At 42.1% G+C, this 13484-nt stretch overlaps 1 protein-coding gene and 1 long non-coding RNA gene across 2 annotated transcripts in view; one reads left to right on the forward strand and one right to left on the reverse strand.

The window, feature by feature from the left end:
* The window catches only part of RBM19 (RNA binding motif protein 19), a 478795-nt gene that overhangs the window by 225366 nt on the left and 239945 nt on the right, over positions 1 to 13484 (forward strand). The window contains exons 18-19 of the mRNA XM_069214526.1: positions 9673 to 9733; positions 10939 to 11018. Coding sequence (XP_069070627.1) covers positions 9673 to 9733; positions 10939 to 11018 — 141 coding nt within the window. The remainder of the gene's footprint in view (positions 1 to 9672; positions 9734 to 10938; positions 11019 to 13484) is intronic.
* Positions 1 to 13484, reverse strand: part of LOC138266124 (uncharacterized) — a 132713-nt gene that overhangs the window by 56339 nt on the left and 62890 nt on the right. The gene's annotated exons all lie outside the window — the stretch shown is intronic.

Genomic DNA, 13484 nt, shown 5'->3' on the forward strand with positions numbered 1-13484 from the left:
TTCTCAGTGTCTCATATTTTCTTGCAAAAGTATATATTCTTCCAGTCATGTAGTCAATGCAGTCTCTGTTAGATTATTTAGCTTTTCTCTTTTCTATCTCTTCTATTAATTTCATTAGTTTTCTTTTCTATCAGTTCAAATGCATCGTTGATTTCATAATTGACAGGATACTGTCCCAAATCCTGTTCTAATTCTTTAATTTTTGCTGTTATTTTCTCCAGCTTCCTTTACACAAAAGTGATCAGTTTAAAAGAACATTAATTAATATTATTTTGCTAGGGCTTAATTAAATCCTCATCCAGGTCGCTGAGGGTTGGCATGATTAAAATTTGCAGTCCTCTTGGTATTCTTTTGTGTTTATTGTACTTTTGAAGGGTGGTCATTTCCCACCAGTTGTTTCAGCAATCCTTGCATATTCCAAATCTTTAATGATGGCATGAGGTGTTCTTCTTTTCTCCTTCTCCTCAATTCGACTCTCAAAAGTGCTTAGTTACTGGTTTCTCATCACTTAGGAGTGCATTTGCCCTTAGGACTCTCAGTATCCTCCTGTGTGCCATAATGCTTTTACTTTTGGAGACACTCAATCTCCTTATATTGTCTGTGATTCGTATATAAATTCACTCGAATTTGAGATTGCTCTCTGTGTTACTATTATATGTAATCAGAATCCCAGACTAAATGCCCCACATATATTTCTAGTAGAATGGTGCAAATTTTATTGCAGGTTTCCTTATTTCTGCCTCGCATCCTTATTATGTGTGTAGTGCTTATGGTGCGTTCCCACGTTTAACGGGTTACTCTAGGGCAGGTCAGGCAGGAGTTAGCCTCCCTACGTTACTTCTCGGAGCAGCAAGACGCTACATTTCCCCACCTGCTCCCACTACTGGACCCCCCGTCAACGTTTCCCGCTTACCAATGAACCGTTTTCAGTTGTCCATTTTCTGGGCAGAGGCGCCGGCATACTACTCCTTTACCAGGCACAGGTCATGGCAAAAAACGCCATCTCACCTTGTGGTCCAGGTGCACATTTGTGCAGTGCAGTAATTGAGTATAATCTTCAATTCAAGAACCCGTACTCCTTCCAAAGCGGGGAAAAAACAGCACTTCAATCACAAATCCAATTATTTTTATTTCATTTTAGATGACCGAAAGTGGAACAAGCAGGAAGCATCCGGCCACTGCATTTAAGCTATTTGCCTTCAACTCGGCCATGGAGTCCCTTTGCCTGCAAAGTATTTTTAAAGTGCCCTTTACATAAAGTTCTACATCACTGTTTACATAAAATTAGCTAGTGCATATACATTGAACAAGCAAACGCATAAATTTCAATCGCCATTTTAAAACAATAACTCTACGTAAATTTTATTTTTGAGTGAATATGATATCAACAATAAAGTTTCACATAATTGTAAAGTACATTATATGAACCAGTGGTTCCCAACCTGTGGCCCGAAGACCCCTGGGGGTCCACGAAGCCTCCTCAGGGAGTCCCGACTACTTTAAAAATTAAATATTAACAGATTAGGTCCCCAACTTTCAGTAATGACTCAGTGGGGGCCTCGGGATCCAGTAATGATAAAATGGGGGTCTACCATAGTCAAAAGGCTGGGGACCACTGATATAGACAATAGAAACATTGTGGAAAAAGAAAAAGGAAAAAGCAATATGAAAGATATTAATGCTAATGTTCTTCTACTGGCATCGTTTTTGAATGCCCATGATAGAGTTGTGAGTTCAAGGTAAAATATTTTCTAAATACCTTCAAGGGGTACACTTACACGTTTGTAATTTTGAACGCTTAACTATTAATTTTCAACCATGGTAGCATGATGTAATAATACTGATGTGCACACTTCAACTTAGAGGGGAGTAAGATGCCAGGTGTTTCCATATATATATTCCTCATCCCTTGATAAAGTCAATAGGCCCACTTTTTATATTTTGGGGTTGCCATTGTTTGACAAAGTAAGTAAGTCTGCCTGAGGGTGGCCAGGACCTGTGAGACCAAGCGTACTCTGCGCATGCCAGAAGGCTGTGCGCGGCGTGGGGTTACATGCCTGCGTAAAGTTGGTGGCATGGCCTTGCCAGAGGCCATGCTCTGGGCCTGTCCCTCTCTGCATACAACCAAAGGCTGCTTGGGGTTGACTGCCTGCAAGGGGTTGGATGTGGCCAGCTTCTCTCCCACTGCACATGGCCAAAGGACATGCACAGTGTGGGGTTGGTGTTGCATATGGTAATAAAATATTACTTTACGTTGGAAAAAAATCTAGAAATTATTTGTTCGGTGGCATGTGTAGCTGCAGATACACATGCTGTGCATAGTCCGCCGTCTGGTGTTGGGTCGGAGTGTTACAAGTTGTTTTTCTTCGAAGAAGTCTTTTCGAGTCACGAGACCGAGGGACTCCTCCTACTTTGGTTCCATTGCGCATGGGCGTCGACTCCATGTTAGATTGTTTTTTTTCCGCCATCGGGTTCGGACGTGTTCCTTTTCGCTCCGTGTTTCGGGTCGGAAAGTTAGTCAGAATCAACGGAAAATTTGTCGGTATTGTTTCGTTCGGTATCGGGTTAGATTAGAATCGACACCGAATCTTGAAGAGCTCCGGTAGCCCTTCAGGGTAATTTCGATCCCCCGTCGGGGCCTGGTCGGCCCGACCGCGTGCAAGATCGAGACTGATGGAACGGACCCCGTTCCGATTCTGTCCTAAATGCCACAGTAAATATCCCTATACAGACCAACATTTGGTCTGTAACTTGTGCCTGTCACCCAAGCACAAAGAAGAAACGTGTGAGGCCTGTCGAGCGTTTCGGTCGAGAAAAACGCTCCGAGACCGAAGAGCCAGAAGGTTGCAGATGGCGTCCACGCCGACAGGACAACAACGGTTCGAGGAAGAGGGAGAAGAAGAAACATTCTCCATCCACGAATCAGATTCCGAAGAATTCGACGTCGAAGAAACCGTGAGTAAGACGTCGAAACAAGCATCACACAGAAAAACAGACAAAGCCCAGGGGACGCCACTGCCAACAGGCCATGGCTCAACCCATAAAGTAGGTGACCGTCCATCGGCACCGAAAAAGGGCGAGCTGGTGCCGAGATCGTCCGACTCGGGTCGAGACACAGGCACGCAGCAATCTCGGGACCGAGAAACTGCCGCAGAAAAGGGTCGACACTGAGGCAGCGGCACCGAAGCTGCTCGGCACAGAGATAGCGGCACCGAAGATGGTCGACGCCAAGAAGGTACGACACCGAAAAAGAGGAAAATCTCCTCGGAGCCGAAAACAACAAAAGACATGGTTTCGGTGCCAAAACGCCCAGCAACCGAACCGAAAGCCAGTTCCTACTCAGAGGAACAATCACTGTCCTCCCAACTTCAAAAACACAGATTTGAGGAGGAATTACAAACAACAGCTGTAGATCACACGCAAAAGCGGATCTTTATACAAAGTGGTACAGGGAAGATAAGCACCCTTCCCCCAATCAGAAGAAAAAGGAAACTAGATTTCCAACAACAAGAAAAAACACCACAAGCAAAAGTGGTGAAGAAGGTAACTCCACCACCCTCTCCACCACCGGCAACTCATATATCACCGGCACAGACTCCGTCACGATCACCAGCTCATACCACCATGAGCCAAGATGACCAGGACGCATGGGATCTCTATGACGCCCCAGTATCGGACAATAGCCCTGAGTCGTACCCCACTAAGCCCTCACCACCTGAGGACAGTACAGCGTATGCTCAGGTGGTAGCTAGGGCAGCAGAGTTTCATAACGTATCGCTACATTCAGAGCCTATCGAGGATGACTTCCTTTTTAACACCCTGTCCTCCACCCATAGCAATTATCAAAGCCTTCCTATGCTCCCGGGAATGCTAAGGCACGCTAAACAAATCTTTAAGGAGCCAGTTAAAAGCAGAGCAATAACCCCAAGGGTGGAGAAGAAATACAAGGCACCACCCACAGACCCTGCTTTTATTACATCACAACTGACACCAGATTCAGTTGTCGTAGGAGCAGCTCGTAAAAGAGCCAACTCGCACACATCAGGCGACGCACCACCTCCTGACAAGGAGAGCCGAAAGTTTGATGCAGCCGGGAAAAGGGTTGCAGTACAAGCTGCAAATCAGTGGCGCATCGCCAACTCGCAGGCACTCCTAGCGCGATATGACAGAGCCCATTGGGACGAGATGCAACATCTCATCGAGCATCTCCCCAAAGAATTCCAACAACGGGCAAAACAAGTGGTTGAAGAGGGACAAAACATATCCAACAACCAAATCCGTTCTTCTATGGATGCAGCAGATACAGCTGCAAGAACTATAACTACTGCTGTAACGATAAGGAGGCACGCATGGCTGCGCACATCCGGCTTCAAACCTGAGATACAACAGGCAGTGCTCAATATGCCGTTCAATGAACAACAATTGTTTGGACCAGAAGTGGACACTGCAATTGAAAAATTAAAGAAAGACACTGACACAGCTAAAGCCATGGGCGCACTCTATTCCCCGCAGGGCAGAGGCACATTTGGCACATTTCGCAAAACTACTTTCAGAGGAGGGTTTCGAGGTCAAGCCACACAAGCCAGCACCTCACAAACAACACCGTCTACCTACCAGGGACAGTATCAAAGGGGAGGCTTTCGGGGCCAATACAGAGGGGGCCAATTCCCAAGAAACCGGGGAAAATTTCAAGGGCCCAAAACCCCTCAAACCAAGCAGTGACTCACAAGTCACTCAACCCCTTCACACAACACCAGTGGGGGGAAGACTAAGCCAGTTCTACAAATCTTGGGAGGAGATAACAACAGACACTTGGGTCTTAGCAATTATCCAACATGGTTATTGCATAGAATTTCTCCAACTCCCTCCAAACGTCCCACCGAAAACACACAAGATGTCCAAACAGCATATAGACCTTCTAGGACTAGAAGTTCAAGCATTACTGCAAAAAGACGCAATAGAATTAGTACCAAAAACACAAAAGAACACAGGAGTTTACTCACTGTACTTTCTAATACCGAAAAAGGACAAAAGTCTGAGACCCATATTGGATCTCAGAACACTAAACATCTACATCAAATCAGACCACTTTCACATGGTCACGTTACAAGACGTAATACCACTACTGAAACAGCAAGACTACATGACAACGTTAGATCTAAAAGACGCTTATTTCCATATACCGATACATCCCTCGCACAGGAAATACCTAAGGTTCGTATTCGAAGGAATACATTACCAATTCAAAGTGTTGCCATTCGGAATAACGACAGCACCAAGAGTCTTTACAAAATGTCTAGCAGTAGTAGCTGCACATATCAGGAGGCAGCAAATACACGTGTTCCCGTACCTAGACGATTGGTTAATCAAAACCAACTTGCTAACAAAGTGTTTACACCACACAGATTATGTTATACAAACCCTTTACAAACTGGGTTTCTCCATCAACTATGCAAAGTCACACCTTTTGCCGTGTCAAACACAGCAATACTTAGGAGCGACAATCAACACAACAAAAGGGATAGCCACTCCAAGTCCACAAAGGGTTCAAAATTTTCACAAGGTGATACAAGCTATGTATCCAACACAAAAGATACACGCAAAGATGGTCTTAAAACTCCTAGGCATGATGTCCTCATGCATAGCCATTGTCCCAAACGCAAGATTGCACATGCGGCCCTTACAACAGTGCCTAGCATCACAATGGTCACATGCACAGGGTCACCTTCTAGATCTGGTGTTGATAGACCGCCAAACATACATCTCGCTTCTATGGTGGAACAGTACAAATTTAAACAAAGGGCGGCCTTTCCAAGACCCAGTGCCAAAATACGTGATAACAACAGATGCTTCCATGACAGGGTGGGGAGCACACCTCAATCAACACAGCATCCAAGGACAATGGGACGTACATCAAAGAAAGTTTCATATAAATCACCTAGAATTGTTAGCAGTATTTTTAGCGTTGAAAGCATTCCAACCAATGATAACCCACAAATACATTCTTGTCAAAACAGACAACATGACAACAATGTATTATTTAAACAAACAGGGGGGGACACACTCAACACAGTTGTGTCTCCTCACACAAAAAATATGGCATTGGGCAATTCACAACCACATTCGCCTAATAGCACAGTTTATTCCAGGGATCCAGAATCAGCTAGCAGACAATCTCTCTCGGGATCACCAACAGGTCCACGAATGGGAAATTCACCCCCAAATCCTGAACACTTACTTCCAAATGTGGGGAACACCTCAAATAGATCTATTTGCAACAAAAGAAAACGCAAAATGCCAAAACTTCGCATCCAGGTACCCACACCAGCAATCTCAAGGCAATGCTCTATGGATGAATTGGTCAGGGATATTTGCGTACGCTTTTCCCCCTCTCCCTCTCCTTCCATATCTAGTAAACAGATTGAGTCAAAACAAACTCAAACTCATTCTAATAGCACCAACGTGGGCAAGACAACCTTGGTATACAACACTACTAGACCTGTCAGTAGTACCTCATGTCAAACTACCCAACAGGCCAGATCTGTTAACACAACACAAGCAACAAATCAGGCATCCAAACCCAGCATCGCTGAATCTAGCAATTTGGCTCCTGAAATCCTAGAATTTGGACACTTAAACCTCACACAGGAATGTATGGAGGTCATAAGACAAGCTAGAAGGCCATCCACTAGACACTGCTATGCAAGTAAATGGAAAAGATTTGTTTGCTACTGCCATAATAATCAAGTTCAACCATTGCATGCATCTCCAAAAGATGTTGTAGGGTATTTACTACATTTGCAAAAGTCAAATCTAGCTTTCTTTTCCGTAAAGATACATCTCGCAGCAATATCTGCATACCTGCAAATTACTCATTCAACTTCCCTATTTAGAATACCTGTCATTAAAGCATTTATGGAAGGCCTAAAAAGAATTATACCACCAAGGACACCACCTGTTCCTTCATGGAACCTCAATATTGTCTTAACAAGACTCATGGGTCCACCTTTCGAACTCATGCATTCTTGCGAAATGCAATATCTAAAGTGGAAAGTTGCATTTCTCATTGCCATTACATCTCTAAGAAGAGTAAGTGAAATTCAGGCATTTACTATACAAGAACCATTTATTCAAATACACAAAAATAAGGTAGTTCTAAGAACCAACCCAAAATTCTTACCAAAGGTCATCTCACCATTCCACTTAAATCAAACAGTAGAATTGCCAGTGTTCTTTCCACAGCCAGACTCAATAGCTGAAAGAGCACTACATACATTAGACATCAAAAGAGCACTAATGTACTACATTGACAGAACAAAACTAATTAGGAAAACAAAACAACTATTTATTGCATTTCAAAAACCTCATACAGGAAATCCTATATCAAAACAAGGTATAGCTAGATGGATAGTTAGGTGCATCCAAACCTGCTATCTTAAAGCAAAGAGACAGCTGCCTATTACACCAAAGGCACACTCAACCAGAAAGAAAGGTGCTACCATGGCCTTTCTAGGAAATATTCCAATGAACGAAATATGTAAGGCAGCAACATGGTCTACGCCTCACACATTTACTAAGCACTACTGTGTAGACGTGCTATCTGCACAACAAGCCACAGTAGGTCAAGCTGTACTAAGAACTTTATTTCAAACTACTTCCACTCCTACAGGCTGAACCACCGCTTTTGGGGAGATAACTGCTTACTAGTCTATGCACAGCATGTGTATCTGCAGCTACACATGCCACTGAATGGAAAATGTCAGTTACCCAGTGTACATCTGTTCGTGGCATTAGTCGCTGCAGATTCACATGCGCCACCCGCCTCCCCGGGAGCCTGTAGCCGTTTGGAAGTAATCTTCAACATTTGTACATTTGTAAATATATTACTTTCACCTTCATTTTGTACATACTTATTCATTCCATTGCATGGGCACTATTACTAACATACACAACTCCTACCTCACCCTCTGCGGGGAAAACAATCTAACATGGAGTCGACGCCCATGCGCAATGGGACCAAAGTAGGAGGAGTCCCTCGGTCTCGTGACTCGAAAAGACTTCTTCGAAGAAAAACAACTTGTAACACTCCGACCCAACACCAGACGGCGGACTATGCACAGCATGTGAATCTGCAGCGACTAATGCCACGAACAGATGTACACTGGGTAAGTGACATTTTCCTTAAAAATCAAAAGTTAAAGTTACCTTATATTTAGGAAATGTAATTATTTCTTACTTTATATTAAATAAAACTTAGAAATAGTGTTATAGTTAGGTGAAAATTTCAGTGACAACGTAATATTTTAAACGCAAAAAATCACCAGTTATAGTTAGCTCTAATGACTATAACTCGTGCCCTAAAGTAACTATAACTCCCAAAGACTTTCTTAGGACAGTGACAGTATACTATCTGAGCTGAAGGGTTTTCTGAATCTCACTGGATGCTGGCCATACTACAGTGTATTTATTATCAGTCTCGCCAAGTGCACCATAGCTTTCCCAGGATCTTCAATTATTGCAGAGCCCACTGCTCTTGCTGCAGGTTTTCGCGAAGACTCTTTTATTGCTGCTGTGCCCAGAGGCCATAAAAAACACTCTACACTGCCTATGCTATTTTCCCAAGTCGTTTGTTGAGTATAGTTCTTTCTAAAGGAAAATCGACATTACTATCTCTTCTGACTGATATTTGTTGAATAAAACGTCTCTATGCATCCCTGAATGAGTGCACAAAATGCTTGTCACAGAAGAACTGAGTGCAGGCTTGCAGGAGTCATAATTGACTTCTTAAGTAAATTAATAGTAAAATATACTGTGAAATAATGGCTATAGGAACTGTGTTTCTCTGGAAAGTTGATTTCTTTTGATCAGGTAGAAATCATACCTTAGCTAAACTCTCATCAACTTTAGAATGAAAAGTAATCACAACTTTACATAGAAACTTCCCAAGGGAGATAATCCTAATGACTATAAGCAATATATTCCAGTTGAATAAAGTAGCTGCATTAGCATAAAGAATGGACAGTCCAGAAATGAATGCCAGATGGATGCTTATGAGACACTATAGGTATTATGTGCTTCCTGTTGTTTAACATATCAATCTACATCACCTTAAACGTTGCTGCATATGTGTTGGAAGCATGAATATGCTGAGCTAAAATGCAAAAGAGGAGCAAGGCTTTAGGTTAAACCCTTAACCTGGCTGTGGTGCCGGCAAAAGAAGGAAGGTGTTAGATTGATAGGGTGATTTCTTATAGATGGTTTTGGATTGGGGGAACTTCGGTATTAGTGAGGGACTAATTGTTACGTTAATTATTTTAGTCATTAAAATGAATAGTTGATCAATTTTGCAGGAAACTGTGTGCCTGGAGACTGTCAAATACAGTTCTTCAATGGAAAATATCTCATGCTTTTTCCCTTGTGTGCCCGTAACTACTAGCAGTTCTTGTATTTCCCTTCAATGTGATGATGGTTTTAATCTTCACCAAAGTGTTTAAAAGAAAGTTGGCAAGAGGATGATGCAAAAGAAAGCCTGCTCATCATTACTTATTCAGAGTGTACTAGTTTTGACCACCTTAGGGGGAGAGGTGAATTTTGAAAAGGGCCCTTCAACCGCTTCTTACGTAATCAACATAAGAAAATAAAGATACAGCTAAAACCTTTTTCTTCCAACAGACATTTTCCAAAGTGGGAATTGTGAAGAGTTGCACAATCTCAAAGAAGAAGGATAAATCTGGTGAGTATTACAGAGGTGGGTAATGGTTCAACTCTGTGCAAGTATTTGTTAAAGTCATTTAAGGACATTTGTAGTTCTTAGTCTAGTAATCCAAATTTCGATCAGAGATATTTTTCCCAAGTATGTTGGCTCTTACACACACACTGTGAGGCTTTCCATTTTATATTATTGCTGCTGATGTTCTTGTTGCTCTCATTTAATGAGACTCATCCTTCCATGACTGACTCTTCTTTCAGCTTAATGATACTCTAGTGATATCTGCGTTTGGTGTTTATATAGCACAGACCATGTAGAGTACAGCAGAGCACTGTACGAGTGATTTAAAAAAAAAAAATGGTCTGTCAAGAAGGCGGTGCTCTTTAAGTGCTGTCTGAGGTTGGGGCTCCAGGTGGGTCTATCATTTGCAGATATGATGGTGATTTATCATTGTACATACTCATTCATACTCACCTATGTTCTTTAACCAACGTGCTGTGTTTCTAGAGCTGTTGGTTTGAGTTGTTTTCTTCACATTTTTCTCAAGCATTTCATCAGTAAGTCCTTGGGTGGTTGTGTTTTTCAAGTGATGAATTATTATCTTATCAGAGTGGGCTGTAGAGGTTGTCTGTCATGAATAATGGGCTAACATACTACCAAATATAGGTTGTCTTCTGTTAGTGATGTACTAACTTCCCATCAGTCACAGCTGAATGATGTACTATCATCTTATCAGGTCGGGCTTGAGAGGTTGCCTTCTCCTGCGCGGTGTACTTGCATCCCATAAATGAGCACTTTGGATGTTGTCTTCTCTAATGGATTGTTGACAACATATCTGTGAGAACTCTGTTGGGGGTCTTAGCTCCAAGATGTGTTGGATTTTTCTGTTGATGAACCCAGGTATTCCAAACATTACTAAATTGCCATACCTTTGAATCACAGGGAGATTATGTTCTTTAAGTTATGAAAGATTCTCCTACCAGATTATTCAATATAAGCTATTTTTCTTAATTTATCCTGCAGGGGTGCTTGTGTGCACTGTGCTTTTATAGAATCGCCCACAAGATGAGGCTTCAGACATTATATACTCCAAGAAATGTTCGATTCTCATTGTCCTTGGTCTCCCTTGTTTGCTAAATGGGTGTTGTTTTTATTTTTTTGGTTCTCTGCTTTTACTCTCTTCCTTTTCCTCTGAACACCATGATCTCACCCATCCCTTCTCTTCACAGGTGCTTTGCTATCCATGGGATTTGGCTTTGTAGAATACAAAAAGCCAGAGCATGCACAGAAAGCCATTCGGCAGCTACAGGTGAGAACTATCCCGCAAGCAAAATGTGAGGCTTTGACAGGGGTGTGTGGACAGATGGTAGGATCCATTGATTACACGTTTAAGATTTTGCAACTACTAGGTACTAATTTTGCACATTCATTATTGAAGGTTTTTGGAAATCCCTGTCACTAACAGAACCCTGCTGGATCACTGAAACTGGCTCTACTTTGTAAGAAGAAAGCTCAAAATGCTGAAAACCAGCAGCAGTTACTTTGTATTCTTCAGTTCCCATACATTTTCTGTCCCAGAGTGTATAGTAGAACTTAATATGACTATGAACATCTACTCCAATACCGTGCCTGCGCAGTAACCATATAAAGAAATACTGTCTCAACCTCATACATCCCATTATTGTCCCTCCAAACGTTCAATGTCAAATATTCAGAGTGGAGGAGGTAACTTCCCACTGCTGCTAGCTCATTATTAGTTGTATAGTTTTCCATGGACTATAACTCATTATTTCTTTTGAGAAAAAGGGACCATAGCTTTCGAAAAGAGAAATATGCCCTCTCTTACCAGTTTCTATACTTCAGGATCACACCAGTTGCACACCTCCAATAAGCCATTCTTTGTATTTACATCTGTCCTGAACAGTACCATAACAGTTTAAAGTATGTGGCAATTAGATGTTCCGGCGTCTCTGTAATCTCATGCCCCCATGCATCCACACACCATGTTAGTATTTTTCAGTTTGGCAATTAGATGTTCCAGTGGCTCTGTGATTTCACACCCCCTTTCATCCACACACAATGTTAGTATTTTTCGTCTGTCGAGAATGATTTCTACCTATCATCTTACGTTGTTTCCCTTGGGGTTTTCTTGGTTCCTGGACAGTGTTTCCACCCATGTTTTATTGGTCAACTGAACCCTCTAGTATTTATAGAATTATTTATTGCCCATGCTCTATCCCTATTAAAATCCCTCATGCTCTATCACAGAGGAGGGAAGCAGTCCCCATTAGAAGTCTGATACTAAAGTATCAAGGAAATCCCTGTCCTGCTGAAATCCTTGAGGTGTCTCTGCCATGGATAGCCATCTTATAAAGCCCCTATTGGTTCCATAGACCATACACCAAAAGCGAGTAAAAAGCAAAAGCCACAACCCAATTTTAGCACTTTGTTTAACTGAGCAAGTTCAGATGTCTGTGGCAATAGTGGGTGAGGCCACACTTCACACAAGAACTACTCCATCTGCACCTTTGATCTGTCTGATTCTGGTATTGTTTCTCATCTCATAATATTCAGTTTTTCAGTACTGCTCATCTTCTTCAGTTGGAGGTGTCCCTCATCTCATCCCCTTCTCTCATAGTTCTTCATATGAAGGACTTTGCAGACCTCCCTTTGAGTGTTGTCACATGAAGCTCTGTTTCAGGCTTTTCCTGTAGCACCATGCAAATAAATCAAGAGATTTCTGCCATCTGCCCACAGCATTCCCTCGGCCGGACAAGTGGACTAGGTCTTTAGTACTGTTTTCAAATATGTAGGCTGGAGAACGGATGTTAAGAGTTCATCCTGGTTTTAATTCTAGTGATGACAGCAGAAGTCACATCAGTGGAGATGTCTGCTGTGTTGAAACCTAAGGCCACATAAGTGTTAATGTTTGCTATGTCAGATCCTGACAATGCTAACCAGTCTTTATGCTCTCTGTGGCTAAATTAAAGAGAACTATGGTGATTGTGAGCCTAGTTGCCAAGAACTGGATCTTCACACTGCTTACACATAATATGCAGTTATTCTCAAGGAAAGAACAGCATGGGACCTCAGTGCATCAAACCACATATACATTTATATTTTTATGGCTAAAGGTCCCTTCTTTATGGAGTGATTATTGTGGATTTTAACTGAGTATTTCACATCCATCGTATGCCAGATGATGACTAAGAGCATTAACATTAAGCTAAAGTCTGTTTACCTTCAGTCACCCCTCCATTACAGGTAGTAGCTACTTTTAAGATTTAGTGGTCTACATCCCAAGTCCGGCTCTCCCACGCATAAAAAAATAAGATCATTGGATAGTTCTGTAAAAGGATTTTTCACAAAGTGAACTAGCTTTCCTGCTGGCAAACAAGGGGGCATTATTTATTAAATATACCATGTTGAGAAAATGATTGCTACAATTGCCTCCTTCAGCCAAGAGTTTTAAAACAATTCACTTTGATAATTAATGAACGCAAGTTATGTGTGTGTGGGGAGGGGAGCAATTTCTTATACTATTATTTCACAAACCATGCCTTCGTGGGTACTGCAGGACATGGACCGACAGGTTAGGACCATGAGTTGGTTACAAAACATAGGGAGAGATGAGGCTTATTACCCAGCTTAACTTCTTTGTAAATTCTGTCCTGTACCTTGCCTTTAAATGTGCCTTGCTCAATGTGTAGGCACCCTACTCCGACCTGCAGTGCCTAAAATTACAGATGAGAAAGCCCTCCCGGGTAAAAAAAAA

The sequence above is a fragment of the Pleurodeles waltl genome, chromosome 11 (genome assembly GCF_031143425.1).
Source record: "Pleurodeles waltl isolate 20211129_DDA chromosome 11, aPleWal1.hap1.20221129, whole genome shotgun sequence".
Classification (NCBI taxonomy): domain Eukaryota; kingdom Metazoa; phylum Chordata; class Amphibia; order Caudata; family Salamandridae; genus Pleurodeles; species Pleurodeles waltl.